General features: G+C 41.0%; 1 protein-coding gene across 1 annotated transcript in view; it reads right to left on the minus strand.

Annotated features, from left to right (window-relative positions):
* The window catches only part of LOC115388149 (immunoglobulin superfamily member 21-like), a 171,865-nt gene extending 154,194 nt beyond the window's left edge, over window positions 1-17,671 (minus strand). Inside the window, 1 exon segment of the mRNA XM_030091092.1 lies at window positions 17,357-17,671. Coding sequence (XP_029946952.1) covers window positions 17,357-17,495 — 139 coding nt within the window. The 5' untranslated portion in view covers window positions 17,496-17,671.
* Window positions 17,672-19,724: the final 2,053 nt, after the last annotated feature.

Raw genomic sequence — 19,724 nt, forward strand, 5'->3', positions numbered from 1 at the left:
CAGCAACCATTCTTCATATTTCCCTCTTATAGAAACCATTGACGATAATGCGTCCACGTACTGTCACCACGCAGTTTCTGGAAGAAAAACTTTGAAGTACTAAGCAACATGAGAAGCAGGCGCAGTAAATCCTGGACGGAGAGCGCGTTGTGCTGACAGAGTGTGAGCGTTTAGTTTCCGGATTGTTAGAAAGCGACATAAATCCAAAAACCCAAGTGCGGCCAATGATATGTTTGCTTAATTCAGTTTTTTTCCTTGAAAGAATAAAAACAACTAATTAAAAGAGTTAAACGATGTGCATAAGTAAAATGCAATCTGTAAGTTACTGTGCATTCAGGGATGCTGTAAACAGACTGTTAATTAGTGTCACATGAATAAAATATTCAGCTATAAATGGCATCGTCTTCCATCTAGTTGAATGATTGTGGGTTTTATATGTCTTGAAGATATGGCAAAAAAAAAAAAACAAAAAAAAAACTGTGCATTTTTTACATCTTTTTTAGATTCACGTGCACGTTTTTTTTTTTTTTTTTTTGCTGGGAGCCATAGCATTAGGATTCAAATCAGCAAACTCACGGTTACAGACTTTCTTTCCTAAACTTGGGAAAGTTTCTCGGTAACCAAGTTCATTTCAGCCATCGCATCTGAAGTCGTGACCCAAATCTGCAGTTTCACCTCACTTGTCCTCCCACTAAATCCTCACTAAATCAGCTTGAGATGAAGGGAAGATGGAGAATTGTTTATAGAAACTATAATAGCCAGATTTACAGCCAGCAGTGGTGACGATGTCCACTGCTCTGAAGCACAACTGTCCTCTGCACAAGCAGTAAAAAAATGGGGGGGAAAAAAAAAAATCAAAAAAAAAATCACTGCATGCCTGACGAATGGTTAAGTCTCTCTGATTGGACGCGATTCGCTCATAAGCTGTTTGCATGACTGCAGTGAGTGATTTTCCAGGGCCGTGTTTTACAGCAGCTTTTGTCATAAAGCTCCGGTTTTCTGACTTAACTAAGGTTTTAAACAGTATAATAGCGGAGGGAAGTGGATATAGGCAGAACAGGTGTTGTTAAAATCTCCGGTGGGCTTATCAATATCGGCTGGGGTGATTTTAATTTTCCATCCAATGCGCATCAGATCGTGAACAACAACAAGCGCGTCGTCGAAGACGGATCTTTTTCTTGCTCCATATACTTTAATCCTTTCCTCAGCTGATGCCTTTTCCTCGTGGGTGGAGCTTAAACAATGGGATTAATATTAACGGCTGTGCAGCCTCAGATGGAGTGATTAAGGAATGGGAGTTATGAACAGCACGACCCAGCAACTGCCACGATCTTCATCTTAGTCCTCATTCTGAGATTATTCTCCCGAACACTGATAGCTCTGAGTGTGGTCCCATCAGGGGGGGAATGGGGGGGGGGGGGGGGGGGGGGGGGGGGGGGGGGGGGGGGGGGGGGGGGGGGGGGGGGGGTGAAAAATATATCGCAAGGCTGTCTTTGGAGGGAGACAGATGTCTGCTTCACAATACCCTTTAATTTGAGAAAGAAGAGTAAATAGTCGATCTCCCAATCTCATTCGACCCATCATACCATGAGGAGATGATTTACAAAAACCTCCTAATGGAAGTTATTTTCACATTTATCTCAGCTGTGTTCAATGTGCAAATTTGAGAATCAAAAGCACTGACATTTAGTAAAAAAAAAAAAAAAAAGATAATCTGCAAGTGCTTCCTGCTCAGCTGAGCGACATATACGGATCTGCCCTGTTTTGAAATAAAGAAATAAATATGCAGCACAGGGCTACTTTTAATTACGTAACATCTGTTTTGTTTTTTGTGGCATCAGATGTGTGACATCTGATAACAGGGACATTTCACTGAATTTCAATCCAGTCAAAGTGCACTGATATTTTTCTCTCTTTTTTTTTTTCCCCTACAAAATTCAGGCCAGGCATACATATTTATTGGGCGTGCATGGAAAACGGGATTAGATAAAGTGGCAAACAAAACTGATAATACACTCGATTGAATCTGCAATCTGACTGCATCCTGAAAGTGGCATTTCTATCCCGGAGTGTTGCAGTGACATGATGGAGGTCTCACTATCCTGCAGAATGTAGCCTAATGTTCAGTCAGCTGTGACGAGGACTAATGCGAGCTTTCTCTTACATTCAACTCCCTTTGGAAGAGGCAGCCACATGAGGAAGCTGAGCAGCTGAGTGGGTGCGTAAATCAAACTGCTGAAATGACAGGAAAGCAATTCAGCTCAACTTCGCCGCTGCTTTTTTGCCAAACATGTGCCAAACTAACATTTAATACATATAGAAAAACTACAGTCCAACTCAGAGCATCACTGGTTGTTGGAAAAATATTGTGACACTTCCTCTACGTGTGCAAAACAAAGTGAAAAAAAAATTCCTCAAACTTGAATTTAAAAGAAAAAGAAACTACCAGGTGGAGATTTCTGACTCTTATTTGTTTTTCAGATGTTCTACCCCAACAAAACTCTCACGGCATTCACCACGCTGTTGGCTTTGTGAGTGCAGAACAAGAGGACTGAGAACTGGCACCGATCACTCAGTGGGTTGTCATGAAGCAAAGGTACACGACCGCGGCTGGCTGGAAACCTACGCTTTTATCGCACGTGAACTACGTTCTTTCCTCAACTAGAGATAATTCGGCAAAAAGGATTCTTCATGAATGAACAACTTCCTTCAGCATTCAAGTTGACTGTAATCCTGGAGGTAATAAAGACGCATCTATCTGAAACATTAGTTATTTAATATCTAAATTCTATTATTAAGGAGTGTGCGTGCACACAGACACGCTTTATCAGATAACACAATTATCTGATTATGAGGAATAGGATTAACACACCTTTATTTCTCCCTAATACTCCAATCTCTGCATGCAAGCACACTTCTTAATCTGGTTTATTTGGTTCTTTTGCATCTGTGCATGAATAGAAAACAATCCTGAAAATGGAAGTGACTGCACGACGCGCAGCAGCGGAAAGTGTGTACAGAGTGTACAAATTCCATGTTACATGAGGTGAAAACTCCGAACACAGTTAACACTCACTTTGCAGTTCACTGTAAATTGGTGGGATTACATTCATTTTCGGTACTTTGTTACTGCTGGTAATTCCATACAAATATAGTCCATCTTTTTATCGTTATTCCCATTCTATTATTTAGAGGTTTAAAAATGAATATCACTCGCTCACCGAATTAAAAGAAAAAAAAAATCCATTAAATGAACATAAATATTGCTCTTTAAGGTTTCAGAGCATGCTCACTATCAGAGCAGCTGATGATTTCCTTCACTCGCAATCTAAATCCCACACCATTGAGGCTCTGCGTTGGTGAATTCAGTATCGAGTTATCATCTTAAAAGAACCGAAAAGCTGAAGAGGTAACACTTTACTTGAAGCCCCCCTGCATAACACATTATAAGTACATTCATAAAGCATTATAATGCCATTATAACATGTGTAGCTGTAGTTATAAACATTCATAGATGATCACAATGCCAGGACCAAACCCTAACCCTAACCCTAACCCTAACCTTAATCCTATGCTGTATACTGCTGTATAGTGAGTTATAAAGCATTGTGATCATGTATTAGTGTTTATAACTACTTATAATGTGTTATAAAGAGGGGCTTCAAGTAAAGTGTTACCGCTGAAGAAAGTCCACGTAGTTTCCCAGGGTGTTTTCAAGTATAGTAATGGTGAAAAGTTAGACAAATATGTAGTTTCTACTGAACAGGATGTGATTATTTGCATCCCTGCAGTTCACACTGCAGTTCATCCAAGGAGGAATTAGGCTTCACACAGTGGATATACTGCCTAACGCACAAAAGTCCTCATGGTCTGGATCAATCTGGGACATCTCACTGAGGGAATCCACGTCTCAGATAACATAAGGATCGCCAGTTTCTTTTTGTTATCAACACCCTTGACTCAAGAGTTAGCTTAAACTCCCGACAAAAGCTCAAGAAGCGATTTCTTGTCTGCCAATCTCCTTATTTCACACTTAAAGTGCACAGCTCTCCAGGCCGTTTTCCACCTACTCCCTTTTCCTCTCACCATCACTTCCCCAATGCCGCTCTCTAAGTTTGATTAAGTAGGATCCAGTGGGGGTGTTTCAGCACAAACTTGATCCATGGCCGAGGGCCGACTTCACTCCGGCGCCGTCAGAGCCAGAGACCCTGCGCAGGCTTTCCACTTTCCCTATTCCCACCTGATATTTATCACTTTCATTACAGTCTGGATACTTGGAATCTTGATGTAATGAGATGTCTAATAACACACCAGATAAATTAGTTTTTGAGCCTGTTGGGCTCGGCCATCCATTGTTTAAGTATAAACTGCACAAGGAATACAAAATTATGTAAAAGGAACAACTTTTACCCACAGGACAAAAGCACCGCAACTTTGAAAAACAAAAAAAAAACAAAACAAAACAAAACAAAACATAAATCCCCTCTATATTATTCTACTAAAAAAACAACTATTCCAGCCATAATCTAAATAAATCATGCTCAGGGTGTGTAGTTCAGAATCTGACTACATCATTACTTGGACTCTTAGCAACACAAAACATGCATTGTGCTCCATGATAACAAATCTAACCGTCTCAAATTCAGCAGCGAGAAACCGAATAGTAGAAGGAATGCATTTCATGTTTCCTGATCAAAACCCAAAGCAGAGGTGATGTCCGTCTTTTCACCGATTCCTGTGAGCCCATCGCAGGGCCGGCACAGAGAGACAGAGGCAGACAATCACATACACACCCTCAAACAACTGATAGCGACATGCATTTGTTTGGGTTATGGGAGGAATCCAAAGAACGGAAAAAAAGAAGAAAAAAAAAAACATACTTGCAGAGGGATGAGTCTGAGCACAGAACCAAACAGAATATTTGCACTAAGAAGACATCACGGCACCAGATTCTGGCAAAAGGACACATCTAACACGTCGTAAATGACATTACTTATTGACAAATCCTCTGATTTTGTGATCTACCAAGTAAAAGTACCAAGCAGTGTGACTGAAGTAACTAAATGAACCGAGCATAAGGACGTCAACACAATGATCGGAATCCAGAGAAACAGAAACCTGGCTTTTGTTTGTCCCACCAAGAATTGTATGTCTTTCAAGTAAGTAATTAACTTTGAATTAAAAGGAAAAAAAAAAACTTTGTGTATCTGAACAATGAAGAAAGGAAGAACCATGGCAACTCCTGTTAGGCTCAGAACAAACACATTCTGATGCTTGACATGGATGACAAACCACATTTTACACTAATTGATATGGACATTCAGCAAAACACCAGTCAATCTCATCGAATTTCAGCCACTCGAGAGCGCAAAAAATGTATTCATCCATTATAATTGTTCATTTAGCCTTGATAGTCAACATCTACATTTCTTCCTCCATACCAATTCCCCTCCTTTGACTACTTAAGCATAACTGAAGGAGATCACGATGTGCCACAGTGTGACGCAAGTTCTTCAGAAAAGGAACAAATGCGACGAAACCTGAAAGGGAGTTAGTAAACGTGATGAAGGAGGCTTGACAAACAGCCTCTCGGCATCTCAAATGATTATTTTCTCCCAGCTCAGAAATGCGATTTACAGAAAATAATAATGGGGACGAGCATCTTCAGCAAACTTTCAGCCAACGGCTCCAAAGTAAGGTAACCTTGTTTGATACTTGTTTGTGAAAAATAACGGCGTAAAGGTTAAGCACCTGCGCTTTTAACAGTGAGCATCTTGAAACTTCATGCCTGCATGCCCTCAAGAGATCACAGCCACAAGGAAACTGGCTCACCCCGTGACCCCCGCATTATGTATCGTCACATCAAATGCTAATTCCTCCAAGAAACAGCTCTGCAAGCGGCGGGCAGAGGAGTCATTACAGCTGCCTGCAGACGAAACTGTGCTCCACTTCCTTAGGAACATTTGACTGCGGCGGGAACTTACCAGGTAGAAGGCATAAGCCAGATTTCGTCTGGAGTCAAATTAACACTGACAGCTTTATTGGGCAGGAATAAATTAGATCATCACAGTCCTCCTGCCTTTATATAAAAATTCACAATGAAGTAGTGAGTTGCAAAATGTCCAGAGAGTTCGCGCGAGAGGACAAAGCAGTATTAAGCCTGCGGTTCAACAAAAAAAAACAGGGCAATAAAATAATACCTAAAGCAGGAAATGATCCCTTCGCAACCACAGTTTCTGTCATTGTGTAATTCATGTCACGTGTCGGAGAGATTAATTCTCTGAACTTGCATGACAAGTTCTGCAGCGGATCAAAGGTTTGCTGATAAATGTTATCGTAAATGACAGATGTTACAGGATGAACACGGAGACTTGTCCTATCACAGACTGGCTGCCTGTGAAACTTCACTAATACCTGCTCCTCTGACTCCAGATTGACGTCTTCATGATTCCTTTTTTTTTTTTTTTTTTTTTTTTTTTGGCGCCATGATAGTAAATGGAGGCGTCCTACCCTGAGGGGTGGAGAGAAAAAAAACGTCTCTCTGTGGCTCATATCATATGGAGGAGGTCAGCACGCATGAAAGGAAATAATCTGTTGTCATAAGATGCGTAGCCCACACAATCCTTCCTTCTGCACCGCTTCAACCCATCCAGAGTGACGTCAATGTGCAGATTAGAGGGCTTTTTTTTTTTGTTTGTTTTTTTTGGTTTTGTTTTTTTTTTTTTTTTTCCCCTTTCCTCTCCGATCTCTTCCGTTTTTCACGCCTAATCTGGACTTTTCATGAAACCTTTGCGATGCTGCTGCATTCTCTGTTTTTGGATATGGCTTTGAATAGCTCTAGACATACGGAAAAAAAAAAAATTGTAACAGAGAAAGCAAAAGCTGCGATTTGGTGTATTTTCAGTTTTCACATAATGCGAGTATATGGAAACATTAAATAGCTTGAAATTACGAGTAGAACGGGATGTTTCTCTTGTTATTCACATTCAGGAATAAAGCAATCCTCAAGAGTGGATGTATAAAATACAGGGGCTTAACTTAGACATAATAACACCAATAATGAGAATTAGCTTGACTATAATAAATATAAGCTCTGAGTATAATTCTGAATACATGTAGGGGAACAAATGTTTACTGAATATTACTTAATGAAGACATTCGCTTTGGAAACACATATTTGACCTCTTGACCTTAATTAGCTTTGTGCTCTTTAAGCTATTGTTCCCTTGCGTCTCGTTTTATCCAGGCATGGTGTAACTCATACGAAATAAGTGTTCCGCAGGCTGAATCCTTCACTGTTACACAAGAAACATACATTTTACATACTATTATACAAACAAGCTTACTTTTTTTAAAAAAATATATATAGAGAATAAAGTGGTGGCTCTTAATATTTCCACTTGTTTCAGTTTCTTCCAATAAAAGAAAACTGCAAAGAATCAGAATGATTCATGAACGTCATCCGTGCGCAGCGGCGTTACTCCTGGAAGTCTAAGCCTCCTTGTAGAGAACCGTGGATGCAGAGATAAGTGTCATGTATCGCGCAGAAGCCAGTCCTCGTCATCTTTAATAAGAAGACTAATGTGAAGATGCACTGGCAGAGCAATTGTTATTACTCAGCAGCCATGTTTGAATATGATAAGCAAAGATCTGGTAATCCCCACTAACATGTCGGAAAAGAGTGAGGAGAGAATATGGTGAAACCTGCTGATAAAGCCCGTCAAGAAATCCCTGGTGATGGCTGCTGATTTTCAAAAAAGAAGAAAAGGATCATACAATAAAACGTGATCTGATGTGAAGAGGGAAGACAATATAAATCACTTTAAATCACGACAAGGAATTTTACAGTTTTCTATGCGGAGCTGACTTGGGAGTCCATTCTGAAGAAAGCTTCTCCACTCTTTTTTTTTCTTTTTTTTTTTTTTAATATATATCCCTGCAAACCACCAGCTGCTGCGAGAATCCAAGCTGCTCCAAACTCCTACGCAAGCCAAAGACATCAACAAGTCAGCCTGCATCCGCATATAAAGGTCCATGAGGGTTGTAGGGAAAGTTACAGTGCTGCTGGAACCTCTCACCCCGAGCCTTTAGTTGTCTCTGATAATCAGAGGTTTTATCATTTGATCATGTGGAACGTCGCATCTGGAGACCAGAAAAGGCGTCGCGAAGGCAAAGGAGGATGCTTTTTTTTGAAGAACATCTTCCTTTATTCTCCCTCTTCCTTTAGATGCCAGGGGCTGTTGTGGTGGCAGTGGGGGAGGACAGATTTGTCACGATGGTTACAGACTCTGTTGCATTATTTGCATTGTGGTAGACGCGCGCCCTGCAGTCCACCCCTAGGGTCCGGGACCACCGGGCAACAAGTCATCCTGAATGCAAACCCCATGGCTGAAGACGCTAGGTGTAAATAAAATATGATAATGGATTTCCAGTGACTGGTTCACAGCAAAGGCCACACTTCAGTTCATTCCAAATGTCAAAGCGTCTGGTTGGAACGGTTTCACACGGAAAAACAAACGGCTCCCGCCTTTGCTAATTCCGAGATTGTGATATCGCCTCACCTGTGGCTCATCCCCGAGTCAAACGTCTCCGCGGTGCCGTGCTATTCCAGCGGATGGCTTTGAAGGAACTAAAGAATTCTTTCAAGAGTGCCAGTGCCTCGGTGTGAAAAGCAAGTGCATGCATAGATGTGAAGTATGCAGCCACTTCAGACATGTTTTGTTAGTTAGCATCAGAAGAGGTTACAGTGCAGTGGGAATTTTATTTCATTTCCTCGCAGAAGGCTACCGACATAGATAAAGCATTGAAAATCTGTCTCGATACATTTTTTTCTCAGTTCCCAACACCTCTCTGTATTCCGGCAGAACTTTCAGAGATGGAAACTTCCTCAGAGAATGTGAAGCTGTGCACTATAGTAAACACCATCAGCGGGAAGACAGGGAAACTTGAATCTGTGAACTAACAGTGCCGTTCATGCTCCCCCTGTGCCTGTGTGGGGATCCAGCTTCCTCTCGCCCTCTAAAAGCATGCTTGTTGGGTTAATAGGCGACTCAACATTGCCTGTAGGCGTGTGTGTGTGTGTGTGTGTGGAGATCTATCTGTCTGCCTTTTGCCCAGTGCTGACTGGGATTGGCTCCAGCCCAGTTAAATACAAGTCTGCAATAAGCAGTTTTCAAAAAAAAAATGGATAAGCACAAAAATTAAGATTGAAGTTCAATTTCTCTCAGTTTCTTTCAAATATCAGCTCTCACAGTGTGTACCTCCTGTATCAACTTTACAGCTGAAATCCCCTTGAGTTTGTGAATTTCACCTGTTGGGTGGGAAATAGAAACATGTTTGATAAAATGTATTCCGTTAGCGGAATAAAACGCCCGGCCTGCTCTTGGTAAGGCTGAATCTGAAGATCGAACAGCGGTTTTTCATAAAGGTATAAGTGTCCAGTTATCCAAGGCTGACGCGCTGCACGCAGCACGATGAAGGAAAATGAATCCAAGTTTTGTGCTGCAGGAAATTCAAACACAGACAGCGGCTGCAGGAAGAGGAAGTCTGGTGTTCAGAAGCCACATCAGGCCTGAGAGCGTGTGCACAAATTGCCTGTTTTGTAGCAGCTAAATGAAACGTGGTTGACTGAAACATGTTTTTCATGTTTTTGTAAGTGTTTTATTATCACTGATTAATTGTTGCGAGTTTGCAAGGTTCTTTGAGAATTCATTTAAGCAAAAATATAACACAAATCCTGATTGCTCTGGTCTGAAGCCATTTGAAATTGAGTTTTTTTTTTTTTTTTTTTTTTAATTGTTTGGAAATCAATTACCATGTTTAACTTTTTTCTTTTTTTCTGACCTGCTGCCTCAATAAATTCATGGTTTGTGTTTTTCATTGTTGGTTCATCATGTCACACTGATGCCACCCATATTAGAACATTTGAAATCTGATTTGTGAGAATTTATATTGTCATACTTAGTGTTGATGTTTATTAATAGTTAAGGATTGTTGAGTTAACAGCTACTTATTTTTGCTTCACACTCGCAGATCTACAGCACACTTCTGGTAGTCCAGTTGAGTCTAGATTAAACCAAATCCCATCCAGAATTATGTCTCCTCTCTCTGTCCATTTCCATCCTGACACACGTCACAATACAAACATGAAAGATACTTTTGACTTAAAGCAGCCAGCTTCATGAAAACCGGACAATAAACTTCAGACATTCACAGGCTCCGTAACGTCATCAAGATTATTTCAGGTCATTGAAATTTTTGTGTAAAAGCTATTTCGTTTTTTGGGCGTAATTGTCACGGTGTACAAAGCTGGCTGAAGCTCTTCTACAAAGGCTGTCATTTCTGGGTCACCAAGCTGTTTTAAGTTTTAATATTGCCTCTTTCATTGCATTTAATGGAATTTTATGATACAAAAGACAGGGTCTGAAAGGTGGACATAACAAAAATCATACTTTCATTGACGGTGATCACTGAAGGAGACACATTATAGTCGTGCGTGGTATCGGCAAGTCGCTACTGCGTCACTGGATTTTGGATTTTCTTTCCCCTCAGTGAAGCTTTTATCTACATCCAGCCGCCTTTTCATTGTATGACTCATCTAATTTCAGCCAGAGCACTCCTGCAACATGTAAGAGGTCAACCGACGCCTCGAAGCAGGCCGCTTTGCGTGTTGTTGTGTCGAAGTGACTTGTCTTCTTATTCTGCGATTAAGCTACCACCTGTCAGCAATTAATGCTGTATATTTCCACAAGCTGCAAAGACCTCATTTTGTGAGGAATAGTGGACTCGCTGTTGCATCGAAGGTATCAGCGGAATACATAATAGAGCTTGAAGACAAATAGGTTTGGTAGCTCCTGAAAGATAGTGTGATTTTAAATTGCATCCTATTTCAGTGTAGTGTATACCGAGTCTCTGCTGCTCTGTGTGAACCAAAAATAAATCCGGAAATAAATCAATAAATACATCCGATATTAATACTTCACATTTAACATAAACCAAAACTGGTCCTGTATTAAACAAATGTGTGTATTTAATTATTTCAACCGTTAAAATGACAGGCCAAACAGACAATAGCAGAGCGATGAAAACGGCTCCTAATCTGCACACAATCGCTTTATGTAATTTCTGAGAGTTGCAGAGTGATGCAAAGCTTGGTGGTTGTTAGATAGCGACATGTGTACGACCCATTCCCCAAGCTTACATCTCCCTCCCTGGGAGCCTGGGAGTCCAGACCAAAGCCATCAGCAGCAGACTGTCAAAGTGTAGTGGAAACCACAACCGGGCTCCACCGACGTGTTCAACCTGTCCTCACCACTGATACACATCCTGCGAAACGACCTGGAGAAAGATATCATACTGAACGCTACAACAAATGGTTTTCATTTTTTTTTTTTTTTTTTTTTTGGTCAAACACTCCGTGAAAATAACAGAACTGATTGTTGAAACCAGAATACATTTGAAAGACCAGCAGAGCAGTCCCGGTTCAGTTCTACAGCCGACCACCTGTAGCTGTGATATTACAGATCAGTTCCGCATCGCCTCATCCGTCTGCATTGTAAAACCATTCGAAGCTCTGTGTTTAAACTCTACTTTGTATAATGCTCACTATCCCTTTGACCTTAGGCCTGCTCCTTCTTATCCCTGTTATATTCAGAGATTCCACATCTGATCGGCAGTAAATCACCAGTTAGCAGGTCCTGTTTCCCAGTCTGCATAAAATCAGAGCACCCTGTACTCCTCTGCCCTCTGAACCTTTGTTCAGCTACTCAGAAGTCAACATAAAGCACTTTCCACTGCATTTACATTTTGCCGAGGACACGCAATCACTATACGTGAAAAAAAGAAAAAAAAACAGTTCATTTTATACACAACAGCTGCAACTAGAAGAAGGAGCAGAACAATATGTGCAATCATCTGGGGAAAGAGGCATAATTGATAAGACATACAGTCGTTGCACACTGTGTGAGGAGGATATTAGTCTGGCTTTCAAGAAAGGCTTTATGCTAAGTGTAAATTAAAAGGATGTTTCTAGTATTTGTCTGCACGATGGTTCATCTTTAACTTGGTCTAAAAAGCTGAAAAAAGACAAATCTGTTACAAAATTGGCGGAACCAACTCTTCATGTGAGAGAAAAAAAAATACTTCAAAAAGCAGCAATTTTACATAATTTCAATTCATTTTCTGAACACTTATCTATGTTCTTTAATCTCCCCCAAAAAATCTCTGAGTCTTTCTGACACAAGTCTGTCCTTCATTCAACTGCATTGTTACAGGAACATTAATACGACTTTGAGCCAGCCTATTAGCAGCTATTTTTTATCTTTACTTTTTTTGAGGAGCGTTGTGGAGGTGAGTCGTGTCAGGACAAAAAAAAAGAAGAAAAGTGAAAAGAGAAAATCAATCTACTGTGGACATCACCAAAACGACAAATGGAAGGACATATGCAGCAGATGAACCGCATCGGGATGAATCACATACTTATCCATTCTGATCTACAGCATTTGTTTTTTTTTTTTTTTTTCCTTTCTCAACACAAAGCATCACATGGCTACAGCTGTGATTGGCTGCTAGAATTTAACCTTAACAGTGACGTCCTTCGAGTTGTTCTGGGGCTGATCTCTGCTGATATTCATCCCGTTTAAAAGTAGACTAAAAATAAGATCATCTGATCATTCAAGTCATCTCCCAAACAGCATAGTATGATGACAGTTGTCTCTTTTTTATAATTCTGATTGACACAGTTTGATTCTTCCTCATGTCAAGACTTCAATATCTTTGTGCATGACTGTCCTGACTGATTTCATGTATACATATTCACCATGTGTGCAGAAAACAGAAGAAAAAAGACATAACATGACAAATGCCATGCTAATTTAAATAAAAACCCATCACGTCATGTTCAACAGACAAGGTCAAGAAACTTTTAAAACACAAGGTTTCAGTATTCAAAAGAAACCCAAAGTCACATTTCTGAAATACGAGTAGACCAATCATCCAAATATGACAACTCTCTGAAAAGTGTTTGATGCTTGCGGCCATTTAAAAAGGTACAATGGACGTCATGCAGGGGATACGAAATCAAACTGGCGGTATTTTGTCTGGATCGATACCAGAATCGAGTATCAGGGTCAATACAGAGCACTCGTACTCCGTACGGATGTCCGCGGTCTGGAGATTCTACATTTATGAGAATGACGAACGTAAGGGAGGGTGTAAAGTATGATCAGCCAGAACATCGGGAGAAGGGGTGAAAGTTCACACAACACCAGCAACTTAATCACCAGCAGGTTTAGTCAGATGTCCTTCATTAGTTTAGCTGGAGTGTGTGGTCGCACAGTCCACAGTAAACACAGGGGCAGTACGCGGACGGACGCCGCGCACCGCCCTGTGCATGCTGGAAGCTTCCACAGTGTTGAAACAGAGGCTGTGCAGAGGCGCAACAGCAACACATCACCTCTACATATCATCCGGGTAGAGAGTGAAGAATTACAATGAATGAATTAGATATTAAAATGTCCTCATGTTGGTACTAATTATCATCAAATAGCTAAAAGCTAGTACAGAAGTCGTACTCCTTCCCTAAAATAAGTGCTATCTGTGCATCCCTACCATCTTGCCATGATTGCTAAACATGAAACAGAACAGACTGCGAATATCTGAGAGTTCAAAAACAAAACTACCGGCTTAAGAGGGTAAATGGACAGAAATCTGCTGTGTGCAATTTAATCCATCCTTCATTTTCCACAAAGACTCCACTGATGCTGCTCAAAATTCCCCAACTTGTTTCTTCTCGCCTGCTGCTATTCAACAGATTTTTTTCTTTTTTTTTTTTTTTTCTTTTCTCTTGGACTTCAAATTTTTATTTCATTGAGATTTTTAAATGGCTGCTAGGTCTGTGGAGTCTCTGCAAAATGAAGCTACTATTGACCAAATAAAGAAGAAGCAATTTTTTTTTTTTAAAAAAAAGGGGAAATTCTACAAAGTTCAGAGATGTGTCCTAAATGTGCAGAGTCTAAAAGCAGTGAGGGGGAATATAATTCAGATTAACAGTAGGGTACAGACTATTCTGCAAGTGTGAACATGTACAACATCAATTTCCACTTAGAAAAAAAGCTTAATAATGACGGCTTCTCAAAAGTTATTTTTGTGTCATTTGAGGTGAGACACAACGTACTTTCAAACTTTTTTTTACATTGTTGTTGCATCAACTTTGAAATATTTTAAAATGTGATCATTTGCTTTTTTTCTATAACATGTAACAGAAAAAAGACAGTTGTTTGCTTTCATGTTTTAAATCCTGAAAAAAGACAACATTTCATCATTTTCACCTTCTGAAGAAGGCGAAAAAAAGCTTTAATTAGTCTGAGTGTTAAGTATCCTAATGATCGTGTTAGCTTTAGAAAACGCCAGCCTCGTTGCATAACCATGTCCACACGGTTATTCCCACAGCTGGTCTAACATGCATAACACATGCGTGCGCTAAAAAAGCATTATATAGTAGATCAAAGTTTTTCTTTTTTTTTTTATTTTACACTCCATGTCTGGGGAAGCACACTTACATACTTCACTCCATACTCTCAAGCTATAAATATGTCAGCATAAAATATGCATTTAAAAATTAACTCTTGGAGCAACACCGGTCTACAGGCTCCGGATGTGCAGCCTGCTCTGGAAACTGTGACTCTGCGACATGTTTAACGGCCAAAAAGAAGCTTGAGCACCTCGATTTCACAAGTTAACACTGGCTTCTGAGCACATCTGCATGGAGCAGGGAGCTGTGCCAGAGACGCTCGAACAAGAACACATCTGGCAGCCAGCAATGATGCATGGACTTCAACTGAGAGGATGAGATGAGTTCCACTCCAAAGTGAAGCACTGTTTGTGGTACACCTCTGAAATGTTGCAGGGATGAATTGTTTGGGACAAATAATAAAATATGATTCAAGACGTATTTTATGATGGTTTGTATGCTTCCAGCTTCCTGGAAGACAAACACCAGAGCATCCTTCACACACAAGGATAATGTTCAATAACCAAACTTAATGTCAGTTATAGCTTCATATTTAAAAGGCACATTTGGAAAAATGATAAAAAGCAACATCATCTTCTCTATTCACATTACAAATTATTTAGTTGCTTAAAACAACCAACAATCTGACCATAAGCTGGTGCAACTCAAATTCTAATAGTTACTGTTTAAATGTTAACCTTTAATCATTTGCTAGTCTCCAGGATTCATGTATTGTTATTTAGAATTTAATTTATTTTCTTGTGAAGGGCAAATAGAGTTATACAGATGAATGGAAGTGCAGATATAAAGAGGGATGGAAGTATTTAAATGTGGCCATTTTTCACCTCTCAAAAACTTTGAGTTACCAATTACTGTGCTAAAAGTTCCATATAAATAAAGAATAACTGTTCAAGGCACACGATTATAATTTTTAAGAACAGCTGCATGGGGAAAACACTGACAACATAGCATTCATGTGTCAATTCATGTTATGAATGTGTTTTGTTGAGACGAAGACCAACAACAGCAACGCAATTACAATCCAAGTCACAGCAACTTATTTCCTGCTTTAACTGTTTTCCTTTTGCATACAATCGCTTGAAATATGTCAACTTTGGGATATATTTCACTTCACTAAAAGTAATGAGCTTATTTCATTCTTAAACTATGTACATGGGAAATAAAAGCTTGAGTAGAAGTTGTTTTTATTGAAACCAGTGCAAAGCATTGTGACCACAGGTCAGTACAACTTAATTCCTTGCAGTTATTGGTTGACTTGTGTTTACATGGTGAACACCTGCTTGGAAAAATCCCACTTTGTGTGTTTGGTACTGAGAGTTACATAAACATTTCCAAATCAGTACTGTTTGCGTTGCTGAGATTATCCTATGTACTTGAACGGTGGAGGATCTGGGGGGTAGTTGAGCACCGTAATCTCACCAAGTCGGCCCCCGAGGCGTCCCATCATTTAACACAATGTTAAGCCCGAGTGACATAATGATTTCCTATATGGGTGGGCAAAGGCCAAAAACACTTCAAAACAACTAAATCCTGGGTTAAGAGCAGAGGTTAGCGGGTTAGTTTGTACGGCATGCTGATGCTGTAGCCAGGAGTGAACTCTCCTCTGAAGTCCTTCAAAGACCACACTGCTGACGGCCAGTCCAGCGAGCGAGCCCACAACTCCAGCAGAATGAGAAGGAGTCAAACACTCCCGCTTCTCTCGCTCAAGAAATCAGGTGCTTGTATGCAGTCTTGTAGCTATGCAAGCTTTAAATAATGAATATCATCTTGTTCAAAACAAAATGCCTCTGGGGGAAAAAACAAAAATCCACTCAAATCATAGGTGAGGACGAGAAACATCAGAACGTGGAGAGCAGGGGTGCATTTCATACCAGGAGAACCTTATCTGTTGCAAATGGTGTGATAAATGTGGCTTCCTCTTAAATTGCAATACAACATCCCAGTCCTGTCACTGTCACCTCCCTCCACAAACACGCAGGACATCTGATTCCTCAAACTACACACTTACATCCTATTTGTCAACATTCTAGATCAGACTGCATGTGGTGCAAAAAAAAAAAAAAAAGAAAGAAAAAAAAACGGATCAATGGTGTGTTTTCATCCTGTCAAATCCAAACACGTCGGCGGAGGATAAAAACACGCGACGCGGATGGCACGGCTGTGGCGCGCACACCGCGCACGGGGCACAAATCCGCTGGGGGGTGGGGGGAACGGGACACACACGCACTTTCACGTTGCTTTATTTCCCCAACACAGCAACAACTTTGATATCTGTTGAGCTCGGGCGCTGTGCGGTGTGTGCAGGAGCCTCGAACCCCCCCCCCCCCCCCCCCAACCCCACACGCAGCCAGACCCTGGGCGCGCGCTCCAGCATGGTGGCTGTAGTTGCGCGGTGCACAGGAGAAGTAGGTGCTGTCATGCGTGCTGGTCGCGATACTCACTGCAGATGAATTAAGACTAAAATTCATAACTAGGCCTGCCGCTACCCCTCTTCTTGCATTTCCTCTGAGCACGTCGGCGTGAGCCGCGCGAGCTCGATCCGACCCTCCGTTATGCGTTTATTCCGCTCCTCCGCGACTTGGTTGCATGGCGCGGATGTGGGGGGGGGGGAAAGTTGGCACGAGGCGAGCGTGGCACCGATCGCCTCCATCCGGCTGTCCTGCTCATGGCCAGTCCGCGGTCCTAATCCGCGGCCACATAACGCGTCCCTCAACTCGTGCACAGTTTGGTCATTGTTCACCCCGATGCGTGGATTTAAAGGGGCTGCCGGGGGGGGGGGGGGGGGCTGCCGATCCGCGAAAAATCACATGAAAGGGTCAGACTTACCGACTGCTAAATCCAGTAGATCTGCGCACAAGAGCAAGCACAATGAGAAGACCGTCATCTTTCCCTTATTTTGCAATAAATCCCAAACTCCATCTGCGTTTACATGCTCTCCGGGTTTCGGCTGTGTAATCCCCACCATTCCAGAGGTATGCGATTGAAAGGTGCCCCCAAACTATTCATGATGCAGCTCAAGTCTAAGTGGAGAAATAGGAGAAGTTGGCAATGAATGCAGCATTCAGAGCGGCGAAAATCGAGCATCAGATCGAGAGAGAAAAATTAAAAAAAAAAAAAAAGAAAGAAAGAAAAAAATGAGTCACTGGATGCGCTCGCACAACAAGCGGGATGTGGGGCTTTTTTTTTCCGCCTCAGAGTTTAAACAATAGGGAGCTGCGCTGAGCCGGAGCAGAGAAAAGGCTCTGGAAAAAACGGAGAGGTCTGGATGGAAATGTGCCTCCTCTCTCTCTCTCTCTCTCTCTCTCTCTCTCTCTGTCTCTCTCTCCCTCTCTCTCCTCCCGCCCTTCACACAGACGCACAGTCATTCCTCATCACTCGCTCTTTTATTTCACACAATTTTCTTTAATCCTACCCTGGATTCAGACCCCTCTAATTCTTCCCATTAAGCCGATTTATTTCCGTTGCATATTTTTTTTTTCTCGTGTAAAAAGCGATTTCTAAAGATCAGGAAACACGGTGTGTTTGTCTATCACTGACACGCGCGCCTGCACACACACACGGAGGGACCCCCTTGATACTCGATCAATCAATTACCAAATTAATTCTCATGAAATGTGTATATTTACCTATTTTACACATCAGAAAGTGCAGCATCAGTAAATGTAGATCAGTTAGGCACGACAGTCTGGTCTGGAGGGAACTCTTGCCTCTAATGCAGAAGGCTGTGAATTCAGGGTTTTTTTTATATATGGAGTTTGCATTTTCTCCCTGTGCACTTGATGGATTTTTTTTTTCCAGTTTAAAAACATGCCATATGAGGTTAATTGGAGACTATAAAATTGCCAGCGGGTGTGATTGCTAGTGTGTTGCCGGTGTGTCTGTGCTTGCTGTGTGATGGACTGGTGACCTGTCCAGAGTGTAACCCGCCTTCATCTATTGTCCGCTATATGATGTGCTCCAGCGCTTTCGGCCCTTCATTTTATGGAGCTGTTTAAAAGATGGATGGATGAATAGATGGGTGGATGGTATTCTATACAGACCGAAGTTGTTGGAGGCATTACAAAAACACAAAATAATCCAAACATTTTTGTGTTACTTGCCAGTTACTAACATTGTTTGTCTCAATAAACAGCATATATCACACAGGTGGAAAAGCTTCTTTATTTTTATTTTTTTATGTCTCTTGAGATGAATCCAGTCTTCTTGGCAGGTTTCTGTAACATCAAGAAGTATTTCAGTTTGTTGGTGTGAAAGACCCGCCTGGAGCATCACTTGTTTATGTTGTAATATGAACAAGTCAGATGAACCATTTATAACAAAAAGAAAAAAAAAGAAAAACAAACTTTGCCCAATGTGTATTCTTCAATCTGAAATGGCGTTTCATCTTCATTATTAAATTGCCATATTGTTGAGGAATAAGGAATAAGAATTGGTCATATTCAATGAATAGTTTGACATTAAATAAGGAATGTTAGTGAGGGTTTTTTTTGCCATTATGATTTTGAAAAACGATGTGAATGAGATAAGGGATTACAAGTATTTCATACTTGCCAAAGTTTGACAGGAGCCTCAGGCTATGTCATTCTAATCAGCATCACCTCAGCAAGGTCAACTTTGGTTTGCTCGTCTGCTCCACTCTGAAGTGCGGTTTGCATCACTACAAGTCATTGGGGGAACAATCTTCTGAGTTTTCACACAAAGTCTCGCCATTAGACTATTCAAAAAGACAGCAACCAGCATGACAGTTTCATTCTTCAAGCGATGAGACGTGTTTATTTCAAAGTCGTTGAATCAGATCAGCTGGACTTGGCTGTCCAGTTGACCTGATCCAAGAGCTTTGGGATGCCGTGAACCTCAACAAGTGACAACATGAATAGAAAACCTGCATAATGAAGCCGTTGGTTTCCTATTTTCCTGTCTCATTATTAAGACCACATATTCACACAAAGCAACAAGCCAGCAAGAAATTTGCCTTCACAAGGACAACTGTTTTCTAGAAGATAATTGGTGGGACATTCTCTCTTTTTATTAGACCCCCGCTATTTAGTGCAGGAGTAGAAGAATGGCTGGAACAAGCTGTTCCTGATAACACAATGTAAAAAGGAAAAGGTGTCGCCAGTTTACAAAAATTCAAGCCAGAGAGCTCAGAAAAGAAAGAAAGAAAGGAAAAAAAAAAAAAAAACATGTAAATGCA

This window comes from Salarias fasciatus, chromosome 5 (genome assembly GCF_902148845.1).
Source record: "Salarias fasciatus chromosome 5, fSalaFa1.1, whole genome shotgun sequence".
Taxonomy (NCBI): domain Eukaryota; kingdom Metazoa; phylum Chordata; class Actinopteri; order Blenniiformes; family Blenniidae; genus Salarias; species Salarias fasciatus.